The sequence below is a fragment of the Parambassis ranga genome, chromosome 21 (genome assembly GCF_900634625.1).
Source record: "Parambassis ranga chromosome 21, fParRan2.1, whole genome shotgun sequence".
NCBI lineage: Eukaryota > Metazoa > Chordata > Actinopteri > Ambassidae > Parambassis > Parambassis ranga.
In genome coordinates this window covers 9,403,260-9,424,417 of record NC_041041.1, presented here as the reverse complement: position 1 = coordinate 9,424,417, position 21,158 = coordinate 9,403,260, and the positions used below count along the sequence as shown (strand labels likewise).

Genomic DNA, 21,158 nt, shown 5'->3' with positions numbered 1-21,158 from the left:
TATTTTGTCATAAGCCCTTATGATTAGCATGCTCTGGGACTTCTACTGAACACATCTTTCCCAGAAATAAACACTGAAGTCATTTAACATGATTAATTTGGAGCTCAGAGTACAGTGGAAGTGAGGCTGATATCTGTGAGCAGTCCACCACTCTGCTCTAAAACACAATGAAAGACACGTGAACACACATCACATGTTCATGGTCTCCAGAGGATGAACCACAGTGAGTCTGCTGACCACTGACCTATCCTTTAACCAAATGTGATATGCTTAGCTTTCAGTGACATATCCTAATAATGATCAGTTTGCTTCAATCATTCGTGGTCTCTGGAGGATGAACTCTATTGACTTTCTTGGACTTTTTCTGCCACCAGACATTTGAAGTGTGATTTTCTTAATAATGATCAGCTCGATTGTAACATTCATGGTCTTTAGTGGATGAACTGCTGATACCCTGACTTGCCTATAGTGCCACCAGTACTCTCACATTGTTAACTTTTAGTAGAATATCATGATTCAAATATTCATGATCTCCAGAGGATGAATATAAAATGACGTCCTCTTTGGTCCACTGACTTTTTGTATGACCTGGCTCATCAGTTAATCAAACTTTAATTATCATAACAAAAACATCTATGCTGTATTTGATACAGATATTCCTGGTCCCTAGGCTGAAACCTTGTGTTGTTTTTGTAAGGCTGTCAACACAGTATGGCTGTTTTGGGTCAACTACAGGTGGTGAAATTTGCAAACATGTACCTGTGTGAAGATGTTCACATGCAAACACACTTATATTTCACACCTGAAGCTCCCAGTGTGATGGTGCTCATTAGTGCCTCACACTCTGTGATACCTCTGGAGCGAACTTTCCCCTCTGATTGCTCTAATGGAGTCTCTCTGCTGAAGCGGCCTGTCAGCTTGGGAGAAAGTCCTGCGGGCTCCCCAGAGGGCTGTCAGGCCCGGAACATGTTCTGGGTTCGAAGCTGAGAAGGTGGAGGGCAACTTCTTTGGAATGGCAGCCTAATCAGTGTCATTGTGTAACATGAACTGGTAGAATTCACCATTTTACCATTTGGAGATTTAAATATGAATGGGTTGGAATTATACGTCAGGAAAGCTGCTGCTGGGAACCGCTGATTAAAATCTCACACTGTGGTTTTCAGCTGCTTTCAGAGTTCTTTTATTGCTGCTTTCTACAGAATAGAAAGATATAATATTCTGTAATAATGCTGCACAGTGCTGAATTACTATAGATCTAAATGTTTTGTTCATGCAGACACTGAGAAGAACAAAGCAACATATTATTGTCATGTTACTGGTCTGACCGGTGTCCTTGTTGTGGTTTTTGTTGCCAGGTTACGAGGGCGGCAGCTTGCTAAAGTTCCTGCGGGACATCGAGCACAGCACAGAGGTGGTGCTGGACCGCTGGAACATCGACATCGTCCCCGATGACAAGGAGGAGAAGGGGGACCCTGTCCCCTACAACATCGTCAACAACTACTTCTCTATTGGTGTGGTACGAAACCTTTTTATTTTTCTTACATCAGTCTGCTCAGTGCTGATGGTGATTTGTTGATATGATCGGTTCAAATTAGCTTGTGATAGACAGTGACAGACATATGGTTCATCCAATTAACTGCCAAGATGGTTTTGCTAAACAAAACAAGTGACCTGCCAGGTAGCATCACCAGTCACTGTTTGTCCTCAGTAGCTCAGTTTCTAGATGATCTCCACTGGTTGCATCCTCTTAAAGGGCCAATGAAGCTGCAGCCTCGGCCTCTATGCTCTGTGTCTTCAGCTGTAAACAGGCTGTCAGTGTCTCCCCAGCATGACATCTTCTCTACTGGTATTAAAAAAGGACATTTACACTCCTGAAAACAGAGTTAATTCACAAAACAAGCAAGACAACTGTATTATTGTTCTCACTATGTTCCTAATTGAAAGATGAGAAAGATGAAAATCTGCAGACTGATTCTTTAATTTGCTTTCTGTGTGTGCATTGTATTGTATGTATTCAAAAACACAGAAATATATTACTCATTTTAAACTTTAAACTCCAGTTAACGTGAGTCATTAGATTGCCTCACTGAGCCTCACAGTACTTGTTACAATAACAGAATAAGAAAGATTATCCAAGCTATGTGGACATGAGCAATTAGCAGATTCATCAGTGAATTTCTTCTGTCTCTGGGGCAGGTTTTGACTTTAATAAGAGGAAAGAAGCATTCTGCCAGGTACCAGTTGCTTAGCAACCTTTATCTTGTCCTGATGGAGACGCCAGTATGAAGACCTCAGGGACGTTTATACAGAGGTGACAAACAAGAGCCGCGTGGAGTTATCACAGTGCCGCTTGGCTGGTTCAGCTTTAGTGTATGTCACATTATAAATGTGCTGCTTAGTTTCTAAACAGCAGTGGGCGATGAGGAATACTCATTCCCTGTGTCTGAACAAAGGATGCATTGGCATCAATGGGTATTAGCTTAAAATAAAATACAAGCTATATTGGCCAATAAAGTTCCACTAAGAGTCCCCAGTGGATGCATCAGAAACGACATTATTATGTTGGTAAGTGTGTAAAAGGGGCCTGTGGTGGTTTTCACTACACATGACTTGATGTCTTCTGATTTGGGTGGGAAAACTGTGAATGTTTCTGTATTGACATGATCACACAAAAGACAGTCCAATGTTACTATAAATACATACAGAAGTGTGAAGAGGACATATGTGCACAGGTAGAATTTTAAAGGCGGGCTTTGGCAGGATGAAAACGCACCACCGTGATGTTACACAACTCAGCTCCCACTGATGCATGTGCTCAAATCCAAATCACACCACACAGTAGCAGCGGTATATACAGTATATAAGGTATGAACATTCACATGATGACTACAGAAAGTGGGGCAGCATTCAGGAAATCACCATACAGGTAGTTGTTGGATACTTTCTATACTAGACACCAACAGCTAATTTTACCCTACAGGGATTATTAACTGGCTCATTGCACCATTTAGTGGTGGTGTTATTGCTAACTACAGTAGATATCTTAGAGGTCTCTGGCTTGATGTTATGCGTGAGTTATATATTCTTGACCCATTTCTGAGATGTTCAGGCATGCTGACTAATCTAGAAAGAAGTCCAGAGCTCTGTTTTTTCTCCTTTAATGTAAAGGTTATCTGTGTTGCTCTGACTGCACGGCCATTAAACAAAGCGACAGATCGCTGTGCCTCCAGGAGCCGCGCTGACAGATGGCTGAGTATCTGGGTGCACACGACACCTGAGCAAACCAAATCTCTGACTCACACTAGTGATGTAGCCATTAGTAAGACCTCAAATCTGGTTTACTAACCATACAAGGTTTGCGTTTCCTGCCATCCTGTCACAGACCTTGCTGCTCGGGGTGTGGTTGCTATGGAGACGGCAGGCTGGCAAGGCCGAATCTGAAAGCTTCGACAGTCATCTGTCCTTTATCTCACTGACTTAATTAGGATGACATAGTGTGGAGCATGTGGTTGGCTCAGAGCTGTAAATCAGAGGGTATATTATGTGAGTTCAATCTGTGCCTGCATTTCAGATGAAGTAACACTTTATTGATCCCTGGCATCAGTAAACTTTGAAATGCAAATATTTCTATGTTTGGGAATTCCTGAAGTTAAACATGCATAAAGCTTTTTGGAATGCGAGGATTTGGTAGTTCAGTCATTCTGGTACTGGCAGCAGCAACTGGCTGTTTAAAGGTGCATTGAACAGTGGGGGCTGAGAGTATTACATTAAGCTGAAAGGGTGGCAGTGAACATCCAAAGCCTCTTGCTTCAGCTTCACATGGCTCCATGTAATTATATGCTGCTTGTTTACCTAATGTAGCAATATTGAGTGGATAGAACTATTTATCAACTCATTTATTCAAACTCCTGTGGCTGAAGTGGACACTAAGTTAGTGAAAGCTAAGTTAGCTAGCTAATCAGCATGGATCTGTACATATACTGGTCAACGTCGGTTCCTAAAGTGCTTCAGTTGACCTGCACCCTGGAAAGAATTCTGCCAGAGGAATCTGAGAGAAGGAAATCACACCATGTCAGCAGCCATTAAAGATGCTGCCTCAAGTTTCAGTGAGGAAGCTGATCTGTCTGCGGCGCGATGCTGTGGATGGCTGCACAGGTGTAAATGTATGTGTGTGTGTGTGTGTGTGTGCATGCACAGGACAGTGTGGTGTGTGTGTGCATGCACAGGACAGTGTGGTGTGTGTGTGTGCATGCACAGGACAGTGTGGTGTGCATGTGCAAGATGATTCCCGCTGTTAATGGCTGGTTCTTAATGTGTCCTGCGCTCCCTGACATTGCCATTAGCCCGGGCAGTGCAGACTATCGTCGCACTTCATTCGATGAACATATAAGTCGCTCCTTGCTGAGTTTACCAAGCAGGGCCGAGTTGAACTAAGACATGTGCAGGGGTCTGTGGTTCAAACGTCACTTCTCCTGAATCCTCATGTAGATTGTGTTACAGTATCCTGTTGTTGGGAAGATTTCAGCCCTTTTACAGTCTGCTTTCTTGTAGTGTGACTTGTTGTTATATGTGATTTAGCTATTGTTTGACCATTAAAGGATGCCTGACATTGGAAACAATAACTGGCTACATGGCACACACTCATTTTCTGCAGTATCATCGCTTTGCTTCTTGTTGTTTTCCCTTTGTGCATATTTTAGTGTCTTTTTGTGGTTGTTTTGTGTCTCTTTGTGGTTAAGTCAATTATGTCAATACTTCACAAATAAATGTCACTTCAAGTAAGCAGAACTAGCAGAACCTGATCTGACGTTAGACCTGTACACACGTGTCCAAATGTCCAACACTAAACACTCAGAAGATGTTACTACCATCTTATTTGTTAATTTATTCCTGGTTCTTTAAGAAATAACAACTAGTTCTCCCTCTCCCTTACTGCTAAGGACGATAAAACCAGGCAGCTCTTCTCCCTGTAGTTTTCAGCCTTCTATGTTTGAAGCCAAATATGTCTGAATGAAGGAGCCATTGAAGTCTGAATGACTCATCTTAAAGAAGTGTCATGTATTACATTGCTTAAACGCTGTTTGGTTATATGACATATTCTGGCCATCAGAACTAGAGGCTGTTGTTTATAAAGTGCTAGAGAGAGAGAGAGATGGAGTCGTCCTGGCACAGGCTGAAGGTCAGGGGAAGTATCAGTGACAGGAAGTCAGCGCCTGCCAGGTTCAGGCCAGGTTACCACAGTAATGAATGACCGTGCTGAGTGACACCTGGCTGGTCTTAAAGACATGAGAAAGCGGTGCTCAAAGATACACACATGGTCTGACACGTGGACCCATTCACACGACTTTAAACAGTGCCTATCAAAGGTGGTAAATGTCTGTTACACATTTAAAACGTCTATGTTCACTCAGGTTTGACTCACAGTACTGACTCAAAGTGGATATTTAATTAAATAGTATCCTGCTGTTATCCAGACAGCTATGAGGTGGAAACAAAAAATATGGAAGTGACATCAAGCCATGCATACCATACATCAAACCTGGTTACTATAGTGACAATGACATAGATAAAACAACTTAAAATTTAAATAAAAAAACTGCATGTTTTCTTTAAATAGATCGTGAGGTGTCAGTTTGTCACTGTATGTTCTAGGAGTTATAACACTCACATTAGCTTTTCTGTCTGCATCCCAGGTTAACTATATGATGGGATATAAGAGATTTAAGGCCCTCTTATGACATTTCTCTGTGGCATTAAGCAAACCAAGCCCATCACTAGAGGCCCGTGAAACACAATAGGGGTGAGCTGAGAACCTCCTCCTCCTCCTGCGGGTCACACTGAGGTGACATTTTCTGGCCAGTGTTTTTGTTGTTTTTTGTTGTTTGTGTCTCTCTTTTCCCGTACTCCTGATCACTCCTGCACCCCCTGCCCCCTCTGACCCACACACTACAAGCTAAACTTCAAACGGCAAGATCAAAACAACCTTCATCACACAGGCGACTATAGACAAAGGCAAATGTCACATATTGTTACTGGCAGATTTGTGTTTTTTTTGTTCAGAAGGTGGAGCTGGTCAGTGATTGCCAGCAGCGGGGGACTGAGAGCAGATTAACAGACATAAAACAGGGTGTCATGTTTGGAAGAGCTCTGAGGCCACTTTGTGTCATTGTTTGGCCCTGATCCACTCACTGTGCTCCACACACCAGAAAATCAGTGGAAACACAACATTTCTTGTTTTGTTCACACAGATCGTAAACAACTGCGGTCTCCCCTGTTGTTTGTGATGAGTAACCTTGCCTTGAGAGTCAGTGATTTCAGCGTTTTGCCAGAGCTAGTTTGCTCTATGACGTCTCCCTATGTTCCAGTATCAAGTTCTCATCCAGTTAAAGCAGCAGATGCAGCTGATCTATTTTCAGATCGGACATTTGCTGATGCGATGAGATCTCAGCATATTGCCACGGAGTCTGATTGAGGAGGTCCGACTGGTTTATGGCTGTGAGAGTGACAGGCGGAGATGCGTGTAATCGCACCTGTCCAGCTGTCTCAGTCACAGCCTTTCGTTCTCCTTGCACTGAAACACCTGCAAACACAGGCAACGTGCCAGCCCATTGTCACAGGCAGTTCTGATCGTCCAAGCCGCAGCAAGAAACACTTTGGAATAAATATGTCAAGTGTGTCAAAGTGTATGTAAACATTTACCAGAAAGTCAAATATGGTAATATAGGAATATGTTGATCAAGATTCTCAGTCATCCAGGTCATAATACATAGAGAAGATTGAAGCAAGGCATCTGGACTTGTAGAGTTTTCTTGAAGACATTTCACTTCTCATCCAAGCAGCTTCATCAGTTCTAACTGTTTGGTGGGGAAACATGGTTTATATGTGGTTGCAGACCTCAGTGGGTGAGTCTGGGTAAGACTTGCAAACAATAGCACTAAATGCTTCCATAATTACCTGTGTAATATAGGAATAAAACACTTGTTTCTTATATACAACTATCAGCATCTCTCCATAGAGTATTTTCATTCTGTTGGATGTCTGGTGTCCATCGTACTCTGTGATCCTGCAAGGTTTTTGATGTTGAGATAAAACAAAAACTTTCCGTTTAACTACCTGAAGATGAGAGCAAAAGGTGGAAAAGCATCCAAGACCCCGTTCGCACTGGGGAACTCAATCTGGCTAGAGCGGGATTCGGGCCGTATCTACATGTATCCAGGTAGATCTCGATCCACCTCTCGAAGGTGGATCCAGCCGGATTGGCTCAAATGTGGCTCAGGTCTGAATGCAAATACAGCTAGCGACGTGATACTTCCGGTTCATGGGGACAGTGTCCGGGTCGTATGTAAACAACCCTTGAACTATGACAGCTTTGCCCCGAGTTTATTTTAGACAGGGCTACAAAAGAATAAACTGCTTTTTGAACCAAAAAAAAAAACGCAAGACACATGGGCACATGTGGTCCTACCGCAGCCTGAACGGACTCTGTTTATTCCGAGGCCTCACCTAGCGTTTGGAGGACAACAAACAAGCTGGATTAAGTCGGATTGGGCGTGGACACACAGATTTGAAAATAGGTCTGAACATATCCAGTTTATAAGCTATCCGGATTCAATCCCACTCTAGCTGGATTGACTTTCTCCAGTGTAAACAGGGCCTAATTGCTAGCATCAGGACAAAACAATCAACAAATAATCCTTTATTTAGCTTAACTTACCTCTTAGCTTAGCCATGAACAGTCTGGATTCCAACAGAAGAAAACATGGTTTTAAAATGTGAGAGCAGGTTCAGGGTTCAGAGGGTCATCACGTTTTTTACTAAAAAAATAGTGAAATGTTGATTCTGCTTTGGTTTAAAAACCTTTTGCTGCAGGAAAAATTACAGCTTACATTCAATATTAAAGCTTAAAGCATGCTGTTTCTCTAAAATTACAGTCATCATGTTCCTCTCTGAAATTATTCTGAATTATTTAATCAGTGAATGCAATACAAAAATAGAGTATAATCACCACATCATTTCCAAATGATGCCTGAAAACTGAAGCATACACGAGTGTCATCTATTAAATTACATTATGTGAATGAGGCACAATTAGTCTAAAACACTTGGTTACATTTGCAGCCTGTTTGTGTTATTGGCACATCTTATCAGGAGGTTTTATAGTAATAAACAGATTACATGTTTTTTGTGTGGGCTGTGTTTCCTCTCTGTTGAGCAGAATGATGATGATGATCACTCTGACACTTTGTGCTGCTAGAAACGTCTCCATCACATGAACTGCAGTTAAATCTACATTAACCATACTGCTTCCTGTGACATATATTCGATCCTGAACTTGTTTCAGACGTAAAGAGACAGATCACGTCCTCAGGCCAACAGAAAATGCTCTGGTCAAGCTCACCCGGAGGCCATGCTGTGGCTGCTCGCAGTCATCAATCACATCCAGTCGAAGCTTAAAGCATGTTTGTGTGTTTCGCTGCGTTATTGTAGTGTGTTTGTGGATTTAATGTAAAGCACTCCTGTGGCTGCTCAGCAGTTCTGTTCTAAATTAATTATGATGAGCAGAAGAGCACGAAATAATATGATTCCTTTTGAGATGAGGAACATTGGTGATAATGATGATGATTATATGACAGCTTCTGCTTGTGTTTGTTTGTGAGGTCACACTGAGGCTGCTCCTGTGACTGATCCAGGTCACATTTGTCTTTGCCACAGAGGTCAGAGGTTAAATACATGGGTGGAGGTGGCAGGGTCCAGCTTGAGCTGACTTCTGACCTCTGTGTCAGACGTTACCACTCTGTGAGGAGTGTGCAGCAGACAACATGACAAATATGTTTTTGGCCTGAGGGTGGCTTCACAAAAACCCCTAACCCATTTAAAACATGAGAGACCCCACTGAGGGTCATCACCTTTATGCAGACCTCAATGAGAGAGAAACCTGCTGTAGAAACCTCTCAGGATTGTCTCTTGGCTTGGATAACTGCTCAAACACGTTCCTGGAGGACACCCAGCTGCGTGATGGTGTAATGCTGTGCCATGTGATCATGTCATGGATCTTGTCAGTGGTCTCCTATCTATGTGGACTGTGCTGGAAGGAGGAGCGTCCTGCAATGATGATGTCACCATTTCCTTGTGGACTTCTCATGGTGATAAGACCAGAGATTGTAGGCCGATGTCCATTTCGTTGGACAGTGCTGACAAAGTTGTCAATCACCTTTTGACCGATAAGCGTAAATTGTCAGAACCTTCATTTTTTGTGGGGGGTGGGGGAATTGACAACTTAAATCTGTCTCTTAAATTAGTTTGAATCCACACAAACCTAATAAAAATCATCAAGAAAATGATGTGTCATGTGATTGTTGTAGTTCAAAATTTGAGGGATTGTTGAATTTTTATGAGGTCTAATTTTTCTGAACCCCTGCCTGCTGTGATAATATTAAGCCTGGTGCCTCACAGGTAATGTTGTCTCCTCTGTTCTGCCTACAGGACGCCTCCATCGCTCACCGCTTTCATCTGATGCGGGAAAAGCACCCGGAGAAGTTTAACAGCAGGTCAGTGAAGGAGACATTTAATAAACACCTGCACGGAGGAGCTGATGTTGGTTAACCTTTGGCCATTAGCTAATAAGCTTCCTCACAACCAAGCAGTGACCCTGCACTTTAATCTGGAGACCCCAGTTCACACAGAACCACAATTATCAGCAGTCAATAAGAGTACTGCCTGCACAGTGGAATCAATATATTGATAAGGCAGTGTTGCTCTTGTGCAGACACATATTCACTGTTGCTTCAGGTGGAGTTCCTAACTCATTTTTAAATGTATATACAAATACTCACCACAAAGAGAAGACATCCGAGTGTGGTGGTGACGTCAATGGAGCCTGGTGTCATTGCAAAACCAGAGCAGATATCTTCAAATGGCAGGCCATGAGAAGAAGTGCATAGTTGTCTAATTAATAGTCTTATATAATGCAGGAAGCTGCCTCAGTCTGACAGGAGAGTGAGAGAGGTCAGCGCAGAGAATCGCAGTCGGATGAAAAGAAAGGTCTCGGTCACATCGATGACTCCACTCTGAGCTCAACACACAGAGAGTCGGGTACATGACCATCTTCTTTAAACTCTACCTTTAGGTTTTACGTCTCAAATAATAAATCAGTTTACCATGGTAACAAGATCGTCAGGATCAAAGTCTAAGAAATAGAAAACTGGGGAGGAATGTCCCTTTAAGTGTCCATCTAGCTGTTAAATGCTGATGCAGATTATCACAGAAAGGCCTTGCTACTCACCTGTTAATCACACCATGTCTTTTTGTGTATTTTCTGGTGAGATCTAATTTTGTTGCTGATTCTCAGTGAGTCAGGAGCTCATTCAAAAGCTTTAAGCAGGGTAACTGCACTTGTTAAAGGCCCTGCAGGTCTAGTTGACCTGATTCAAGCTCTTGAATGAAAAATGACCTGGATGACTGAGAATCAGCAACAAAATTAGATCTCACCAGAAAATACACAAAAAAGACATGGTGTGATTAACAGGTGAGTAGCAAGGCCTTTCTGTGATAATCTGCATACTACTGACATAAATTAACTTACAGCATCAAAAATCCACTGTGGCATCACCTCAGCGTCTGAACACACCACAAAGACTACAGCTAACAACCAACTACGCCGCACTGTTCTCTGATTAAAAAAAAAAAAAAAAACTCTTCATGCCAGCAGGTGGCAGTAGTCTTTATTCGGAATTTATAAACAGACATCCCAGAGAATTTCTACATAATCGTACATAAACCCACTAGTAAGACCTCCATATTAATTTTGTGTTCCTACTTCTGCCTCACTGTACCTTTTCACAGGAAATGTTGTTTCTGTTGTAAACCTCCACTCACCACTGTCCCTCTTCAGTACTGTTCAGATAGAACAGCCAGGTTCATTAAAGCCATTCTACGTGTGCACACCAGCATCATTTCTGATGTTGTCTCTGCTGGTTTGAATCACAATACACTGAAGTGTAGCAGCTTGTTTTGCCACAGAATCATTCGGGACCACAGCTCTGTATGCTGCTGTTTGAATGTTGTTTGCATGATGGCAACATGTATGCAAAACTCTCCTTCATAGTTAATTAGTCTGCACACAGTGGAAAATAAAAGAGAGAGGGGGTTGTTTACTCTTTGAAATTCAAAAATTAATGCAGAAGTTTCCATCCTGTGTCTCAGAGAGAGGCCACGAACAGCAAGATGCTTCTGTCTTCTGAGGACCTCACTGATCCATTTCAATGCACACACACACACAGACAAAGAGGTTACACATGGTAGAGCTCTTCTTATTTGTTGATGGTTCACACTGTTTCTACTCGCTCTGTGAACATCTTATAGCTCCAAGTGAGTGTGTGTTCACAAAACACGAATTGTGTGTTGACACTTCACCAAATAATACCAACACTGTACTGCTCTGTGTTTACAGTAAGCCTTCACTGGAGGTTATTTTTTTCTGTGAATTTTCTTTTTCATACTTTGCCAGAGGACAGACAGCTGACGGACAACTGCGACTTTTTTATTGTGACGTGACGGATGTTTTGGCAGAGTTAGATCTTCTGTTGGTTTGGGCTGAAAGGAGTGACTGTGCTGAACGAGCAGATGATCGATCACCTCTGACCTGGTGAAGGGAGGCCCGCAGCCACATGTAGCACTTAGCTCAGTGCTTCATTGTCCCCGCTGCCACTCACAATCCCACATTGTTTCACGCACAGCATCCCCTACTCCCCCTCAGTGTCACCCATCTATCTTGGGCCTGCAGGGACAGAGGGCCTGTGTGATTCCTGACACCTCAGTGGCAGCTAATGGTCACAATAACATAGCTCCAGAAGCCTGGGGCCCAGGCGCTAATGACTCCTCACACTCAGAATGATGCCGCCATCCAGTCTGGAGGCCTTTCAAAGAAAAAGAATAGACTTAAGAGAGGAGGAGATCCATCCCTCAGCATTAATGATGAGTCCAAACTGCACTTTGGATGGTCAAACACACACCTTTCTGACAACAGGTGTCTGTGTCACACATTAACTGTAACTTTCCAGAACCAGCAGACATTCACACCCAGCTGTGCAGGGGTGAGACCAGAGAAAGGGACTGTGCTCTTCTTTCATTTTTTACCTTATCTATTTTTGCACCAGATGCAACCAACTGCCACTTCCAGGAATGAATAAAGCCCATGCAGAAGTGTCAGAGAACTGCAGTTCACCCTGTGGCCTCTAGGGGCTGGCTCCATATGTCTCTAATAAGTCTCTCTATAAAATTTCCCTGGTCATGACAGATATATATGGACATATAATTGGATGAACCAGGAATTTAGATGCTATCAAGATGGCATCATTCAGCCTTACAGCTGCTCATCTTAATCGCAAACGTTGACCAGCATGTCCGTATTATCAGAACTAAAATGTTACTACAACTACTGCTGTTGACTACAGTCAATGACTTACCATATGTTCTGCCCCTGCATGATAGGAGATAACTCTCCACACCAGCAGGTGGCAGTAGTCTGTATTTTGAAGGATCTTGCATTGTGCAACCTGGAGCTATGAATGGACCTCTATACTTCACCTTTTATGAAGCAGAAATGTACTGTATGACACATGTTTATGACGTGACAGCAGGTTGACTAGCATGTGGACAAACTGCTGATACTGACAACACAACTATTGCCACAACAGCTAGCTGTGTATAATGTGGGCACGCCAAGGTGAGGTGCCACCTCTGCCAGAGAGGAGAGGACACAGAGCATGAGCTTAAGAAACAATCATTTTTCAAAACCATCATTTGTTTGATTCACAATAGAAGAACTTTTCTATAAACACAAACAGCGCATTCAATTCATTTGACTTTTTTTTTAATGTGACAGAATGGAGTTAAGCCTCATTCACATGTTTTTCTAGCTGCTAATTGTCTCTCCGTCTCTGGTTCTCTGCACTGCACCTTAATTCCTCCCTAGAAACCTCTGCTGCTGTCAAATCAGGGGATTAGGAGCATATTTGAGATCACAATTAGGAGCAGTTGTGATTCTCAGCGAGGCGAGCTGCCTAACCTCATTAAGCTGCTTCCACTTGAGACGACTCGTAAAAAAATGCAATTAACTCATGTTTTCCTTGACTCTCTCATGGACAGCGAGTGCAACAGGGAGGCGGCCTGCTCCTCTAAGCCTTTCCGCCATTATTCCCATGTTTCTGCAGTAATTCAGCTAAATGGACCTTTACTTCAAACAACTGATCCTCTAAGAGAGAATAACACTGATAAATTCTACTGAAAGGATTCATTTGGCCTCTGACAGAATTCACAGGTTAGCACTGTACAAGACGTTGTTATGAAAACACTGCTCAGGTCCCCTGGCAGTACTGTATCTGGGGATCTCTGGCCCATTATGACCTTACAGATAAGCCTTTAATTCCCAATATGCATTGACCTTTGACCTCCACCTTCCCTCTCATACCTTTGGTGAAATCAAGACGACACAGGGTCAGTTAGTAATGTTCATCTATAGAGGGGTTAGCGTCACAAAGCGGAGCAGTCTGTGGGTATTTGATGTTGGCGGCAAGCTGGTTGCTGCTACAGACAGCAGATCGAAGGTATTAAAGTGGGGTTAAACTGGTTAAGTGTACTTATGTTATCAGATGCAATTTAAAACATGTCAGTCTGCTGACTGTGGTTGTTCTTTTGGGGATCATAAAGTCTGTATTTAACACTCCCCTGTCCATATGTGGCCCTTCAAAATTTGTCATCCAAAAGAAACTGGTTGGTGCAAATAGTGACTCCACCAGCTGTCCCTGCCAGCACCCAGCCATGCTGGCAGTGTTTGAAATATTGCTGTTTTGGCCGCTTCTTCCTAGTAATTTGTAATTTATCTACACTGCTCTGAAAGTCCAACACCATAGTTATTATTAGGGCAAGAAGAGGAGTAACGATAGCATGCAACATTCTGAGAAAACACCAGCACATCTTCACAGAATAAACATCTAATTGGTAAGCCCTTAACTGGAAGTGCAGTTTTTGAAAGCTCAGCATGGGAAACATTTCTCAGTGGAGGTGCCTGCTTGGTTATTTCTCATTTTGTAGAAACGTTAAGGGTCATTTTGGAACTTTGAATCATACAGTCAGTGTTTTGTGAAGTACACTCACCACCATGTGTGAGGTTTATGGTTGATATTTGCTGAAGCAGAGATTTCACCTTGACTGTATCATTCAGCCATCATGATGTAAACAAACTGCCTCCATCACACCATCTCTGACTCACCTGCCTGAAGGGCGGAATTGACACTTTGTTCAGTCTGACTGAACAAAGTATCTGTTCACAGTAGTATTTACCCTGGTTTCTACCAGCAATGTTGTACCCCCTGCCCCTTCCCAGAGGCCATGTTCGTGGCATTGTTCTCATCAGAATATCTGTCTGACTGAGATGGTGGGGTCGACCCTCTGCACTTTAGTATCTCTGATGCAGCCAGCTCCATCAGTGGCGCTTTAACCTCTCGGGCCACATGACCACCGGCTGTCCTGAGCTGTCAGAATATGTGAGATGACTCAGGGCGGCGGACATCTTCAATATGTGTCCGCTGCACCCGAAAGGAATCCTGCTGCAGGCTCACCGTGTTTTCCCAAAACATGTCTGTCCTCTGTTTCCCCACAGAATGAAGAACAAGCTCTGGTACTTTGAGTTCGGCACCACAGAGACAATCTCTGCCACCTGCAAGAAGCTCAACGAGTGCATCGAAGTAGAGGTGAGTCATAGGCACATTGAAGATGGATGATGTCAGAGCATGCGTGGTTGGTCAGCTGACAGAAAAAACGAGCTGTGTCTTTAAAGATCTGAATCATAAAACATCTCATGGAAACTACATGGTAATACATTCTTACATGGCTCCAAAAAAGTGTGTGAGGAGTTCTGAATTTAATTTCTGGATTCATAGCATTACTCAGACCTCACAGCCTAATCATCACATCTATGGGTTTGGTTAAAAGGCTTTTTATTATATATGTTAAAAATTAAGTTTTTGTACTGAAGCCTGTTATAAAACAGCTATTTCATTTTCAGTACCTGGGTGAATGCTCTTAGTTACATTACACCCTTTTATTTCAATAGTACTGTTCCCTACTTTTGAAGTTATGTTTGAGACAGATTGTGTCACAGCGGTCCATTTCGAAATGCTCCTTCAGATGTGTCCCAAAGAATCCACCTCAGGTGCATTGCACACCAGTGACGCTGTCTTTAATTTCTAAGAGAAAAATGGCCGGCTTCACAAACTGAACCATAACAACCGATTAGTACAATTTCCAATGCAGCCTACAGATGTGAAGGTTCCTCAGCGACCTAAACTCCAAGTTAAACATTCCCTGTTCATTGTTATGCTGCTTCTGAGCCAATTTAGAGTCAGGGCATACTCATTACTTGTGTTTGCCTGTCGTAGGCGTCCAGCACATGTGTGAGGCTGCTCTGACAGTAGCAGTAGCAGTAGTATTAGCATGTAATTAGTATTAATATTAGTATTAGCAGTAATCTCATGAGGACCCTGAGTCACTGCAGTGTGTGCTTGACATTCATTTGATTTTTTTTTTATTTGATTTTTTTGCTAAATCCAGATGCGTTTAAACATAATCTAGAGTCCATCTCACATAGAGATAAATTATTTTATATTACAGCTCACCTTCTAGTGACAGTGTTCCAGTTAAAACCTGATTGATTGACAGCAAGACGAAGAAGGGGCTAAAAGTCGAGCTGTGAGGAACTCCAGAAGAAAGCCATAACAACTATTTGTATTTGTGTCTCCATCAGTCAGTTAGTAATCTCTGTCTCCTCAGTGTGATGGGCTCATCCTAGACCTTAGCAACACTTCGCTGGAGGGCATCGCCGTGCTGAACATTCCCAGCATGCACGGCGGCTCTAACCTGTGGGGCGAGACAAAGAAGAGGAGGAACTACAACCGCATGAGCAAGAAGGTTCCCGACAGGATGCCGGCCAGTACCGTCACAGACGCTAAGGAGCTCAAGTTCTGCGTACAAGGTGAGTGAATGGAGATGATTGAGTTTCCTTTGTTCACTGTTGACAAAGACAAACAACTGTGAGAGGAAGCCTCTTCTTCCATGTTTGTTCTGTGCAGGCAGCATGTCCAGTGATGAGTTCTCAGCAGCACCAGACATTTCTGTTGTACCAGAGTTCAGATTTAATGACACAAATCAGTGTCACTAATTCACCAAGTCACTTTCAGAGCACATTCTGATTGAGCTGATTAAGACTAAATCCCATTCCCACAGCTTGTTTGTTTTAAACAATATTTCTGTTTTTTCCCACTGAAGACTAAAGACAAAAGTGTGTTTTTGTGTAGTGTAAATTTAAGGCATAAAACTACATCACATCGCATACATCAATTACTGTACCTGCCTAAAACACTCTCATTCAGGATTATTAGTTATTAATCATTTGTTTCCAAAGTGAAACTCACTTCCCTGGAAGATGCAGTCATGCTTTATGAAAGCAGTTCTACTCATGTAACTTTTCACATGGCTGCTCTCCAGGATGAACAGCCTACATCTAAAGGCCACAAACAATGGAGAAAAACCCACTCTATGCTTTCTTCAAGGTCTTCTTGGTGCATCCCACTTCTGTCTCCTTATCTTCACTTTGTCTCAGTATCTTTGCTGACTGAACTAAACCTTGTTTCCATGGAGATCTCAGTGCTGTAATGAAGCAGAGGAAAGTGCGAGAGCAAAAAGGCAAACTGTAAATATGATGCCTGCTGATGGCCTGAACAGCTTTTTAAATGCAGAGAACAAATTTGAGCATATTTAATTTTTAGAAGTGGCATAAGGACCATTGAGACCAATTAGTGGGAGAAATAATAGTTTAAAAACGCTCTTCCTGTTCACCTCATGCCCCATTCACATTTAAAAACACTAGAGACACCACATCTAATCACTGTGCAGTGAACGCACAGCTGCTGCCGCTGCCCACCACTTTGTAAAAACTCACCCAGGGAGTTTGACATGAGGCGGACGAGAGAGAGGTTAAACTCTTCCCTCCTAAATACACAGTGTTTACTCATTTTAAGTAAATTGGTTGATTATTTAGGAGACAAACGGTTAGTTTGACACCAAACTGACAGCAACGAATTAGCAGCCACAAAGGCCAATTGTGTTATCATGTGTAAACAAGATCGGCTTTCTGTTTTTTTTTCTGGGAGGGTCAGGATTGAGGTCATGAACAAACCGCTTAAAAAGAGGGGGTTAATAAACAGTATAAAGATGTGATTATTTGATCCAGGTTCAAATTCAGATTACTGAAGACAAAGCCAGATGTGTTTTTGTCTTGTGTTCTTTATCTTTTATCTTACGGGGTCCATTAAAGCTCCATTGTGGGCCTCATCCTCTTCTCATTGGATGAGAACCTTTATCAGACTCTCAACCTGAGATGCTGTAAACATGCTTATGTATGATGAGCATTCCTGAGGGGAGGGTGTTACTATAAACAACAAGAGTGTGTGACAGTGGTGTACCGATTTTCAGTTTTAAACTTAATCCATGAACTTTAACTGATCGATAGATTGATTTGAATTAATTTGTTGCTTCTGCCACTCATATGGTCACCTTTGAGGCCTCTGCAGATGTCGGTTCAGTCTGAACCTCCTGGCTCCCTAGGACTAGTCAGTCCACATGTGCAGCCACTCCTCCTGTAGACACTCCTCTCTGCACACCTACCGTGTGCGACCAAGAGTCTTTGCAGCCATTGACTCCATCCAAGACCAATTCCTGACCTAATTCCCTGACTGAAGCCTCTTACAGCAGCAAACCCAACAAACAGACCTTAATTTAAAAGGATTTTTCTTTTATCTCATTACACAGATTGACCAGAAAATAAACCATGTTAAACGCGCTTCTTTCTTCTCTCTCAACTTCCTCCATTGTTTCCAACACAGTGACATCCAAACTGAGAAATCTCTCTGGATTTGTTGCCAAGGTTATAATGTAGTGAGAGTCCATCTTTGCTGAAAAAATAGTGAAAGTAAGCGGGGCTGACAATGAATCACAGGTGCTGTGATCTGTTATATATAATTAAGTCACGTTATGGTGTAGATTTGACTCAAAAGTTTAAAACCTTTGTGATGGAATCTGTGTTTCTAACTCTTATTAAATTAACCTGCTGCTAATACTGTTTGGCAACAAGGCTTTCACTGTGTGTGTGCCTGTGTGTCTGTTTGCGTGCCTGCATGTTTATCATACAGCTAACTGTTTATGGCAGCTGCTTTCTCTGGCACAGTAAAGTAAAGCTTTTAAATCCATTTGCAGCAGATAATTCAATCAGCCAGAGTTACTCAGAGAGACTGAACGAAGCCCAGGGCACTGCTGACCTCAGTGATGAAACTTCAGTTCTCTGCAGACACACACACACACACACACACACACACACACACACACACACACACACACACACACACAGAGTCTGTAGTAATGTGTAATTATAATACAGGCACTGACGTCATTAAAATATATTGTTAATTAGAAAAACTTCCTGTTAAACTGCTTCAAAATGAAACAGGAATCTTCGTCCCCGTGGCTTGTACTCATCATCTGCTGTTCTGACATCAGGGTGAGAATCACACTCAGTAAACAAGGGAAAACGAATCAGAGCAGACATTCAGTCTGAGGAGTTAAATGTGCTCCAGTCCTGCCAGCTGAGTGAAGATGAAGTGAGCTGCTGACAGGAACAGGATTCACGTCCGAAGGCCGCCACCACTGCGCTCCTCCTCAGCTGTTATCTTCGCTCCATCTCTCCCCTCCCTTGTTTGTTTCCTTTGTGCTGCTCAATCAAATTTCCTTAACTTCCTGCTGCGGATTGAGTTGGAGAGGATGCGCGTAAACAAAGTTCAGTGAGAGCAGAGAGTGTGTTTTGCCCTGAGCAGCGTTGGTCAGGTGGAGTAGCTGCGTGTTTGCTGTGTTGCTGGAGGGTTCAGGTCAGGGTGCAAAGGTGAGAAGAAAAAAACCTTCCAGCAATGCCAGACTTGTATTCTGTGCCTTGGATATGTAGAAGCTTTGAATCTCCTGTGCTTATTGATACTTCTGTGTTTTAGAATCCTGCTTATTTCAGCTGTTCTGTCTCCTTCATAATTAATTTGTTTTTTCTTTGTCCAACACCGTCCACCCGCTGCTCCTCCACCCATCACACCTCCAACCTCTCATCTCTTCACCTTCCCTCCGTCTCATACACACACACACAATGCACACACACAGAGTCATGCTGCGACACACCATGAAGGAGGCTATTTTAAACCAACCAGAGCCTGCATATTGTTTTCTTCTCACACAACAGAAGCAGCAGACTATAATTACTTTGATTCACCCCCACCAGTCTGTGAGGCTGCAAATAGCTCCTGTATGAAGCGGCTCACTGGATGCTGGGAGACTGATGACCTTCCACTGATACTCACAGTTAATGAGTAAAAGAATGGAAAAGATGAATATAATGTGTTCTTTCCCACGATGGAAACATGTCGCAGTAAAACTTCACCATCTGGACGCTCACAGTCCAGGCTGGGATTCAGCAGCATGCTGTGTGTGTGTGTGTATTTTCGTACTGGATCATAGTAACACAGTGTTCTTTGTCAAATGGCCAAGTGCTCTCCCCCGTACCTTTACCTCCGCCGAGGTGAGCTGCAGTTCCTCCTGACCATCTGCCTTGACTCTGACCACCCTGAGACAATAACAGGGAGGAGGGTGGAGGGCCGGTGGGCGGAGGAAGGATACACAAATATGTCTGCTTATAATTATAGCCTGACACCTCATGCACAGTGAAAACTGCAGCTATTTTAGACAGAAGTATAATTCATCTTTCAAAGTGAAGGCTGGGTATAAATAACACAGTCCAAAGCTGAAATGATGAACCTGCTTGGATGTTTTTTTTAATGAAACAATAATTTGATATTATCAGAGATGCACAGTAATACAACAGGAGATGCTTATCAGGAGTAAAAAAACACAAATGAAACATCCAGCCCTCTTGACTGTGTGAAGCAGCTGGAGTCTTTCGAGATCACACACTGCATCAAAAATATCCATCTTCCAGGCTCCATGCTGTTAGCTTGTAGAGTGGTGTTGGAGGATTTTTATATTTGACATGATCAGTGCTAACTCAGATTCTTCCTCTCTGGGCAGAATAGATGCTACACAGGTTTTACTAGTGTGGTAGTACAAACTGTTTATGGCTAGCTGGTTAGCATGTTAACTTACGGTATGAGTTGAAAGTGGCGGGAGGCTTTGGTTAAGATTCATATACAGAAGGTGGTTAATTTGTGTGGGTCTTAAACACTAACTGACTAACATACTTTAATTAAAGATAAATATGTCACTGAATTTTATTCCATGTTGGGTGATTATAACTTCGATTGTGGAGGTCAAGAATAGAATAGAATAGAATAGAAAATACCTTATTCATCCTAAGCTGGGAAATTTCACTATTGCAGCAGCAAAATACAGGCACTCAAGCATACTAAAAAATAAAAAATATACCTCTAACGGTAAAAGTTAAACAGTATAAACATTATTTACAGCAAGATAAAAAAAAGAAAAAAATATGAAGTACGAAATATGAAGTCAGAGCTGGATGTGTCGAGCTCCAGCGTCCATTCGTTTTAGAGCACACCTAACTCGAGGAGGTCATAGCTTCTTTACATGCTGCTGATACTTTTTGAATAAACTTTATTTAACTAACAGTCAAGTAACTTCAAAAATATAGTGCTGTCTGTGATCATGTAATTGACTTAAAACAACATCAGATTTAGCATTAAGCAATGTGTAAATTCATTTTGTAAACTTTTTGTAAGGTTTTATGCTACAAACAGCAGCTGTTTTGTTCAACCTAAAATCTATGTGTCTCTTATATCAATAATCCGAATTGTGTGAAATAATGTCTGAGATCTAAATGGCTTCAGATTGCCTGCACAGTAGAGAAAATAGTGCAGCACAGCAGTAATGATTCTTGCTGCCCGCTGCTTGGCAAAGCAGTGCCATCCCATCCCAGAATGCACTGTGGCTGCGTTATGTAAGAGGCTGTTCTATTCTATTCTTAGCTCTACCTCACTGAGAAAGTAACAGTGCCTGGTTGCCTGAGAGTCCAAAACGCAGAGATCTGATGAGGTGGGA

The 21,158-nt window shown here is 42.5% G+C and overlaps 1 protein-coding gene across 4 annotated transcripts in view; it reads left to right on the top strand.

Moving 5' to 3' along the window:
- Positions 1–21,158, top strand: part of dgkg (diacylglycerol kinase, gamma) — a 60,045-nt gene that overhangs the window by 28,212 nt on the left and 10,675 nt on the right. For all 4 annotated transcript variants that reach the window (XM_028393728.1, XM_028393725.1, XM_028393727.1 and 1 more), the window contains 4 exons: positions 1,356–1,516; positions 9,483–9,547; positions 14,659–14,749; positions 15,828–16,029. In XM_028393728.1, the coding sequence (XP_028249529.1) occupies positions 1,356–1,516; positions 9,483–9,547; positions 14,659–14,749; positions 15,828–16,029 (519 nt within the window). The remainder of the gene's footprint in view (positions 1–1,355; positions 1,517–9,482; positions 9,548–14,658; positions 14,750–15,827; positions 16,030–21,158) is intronic.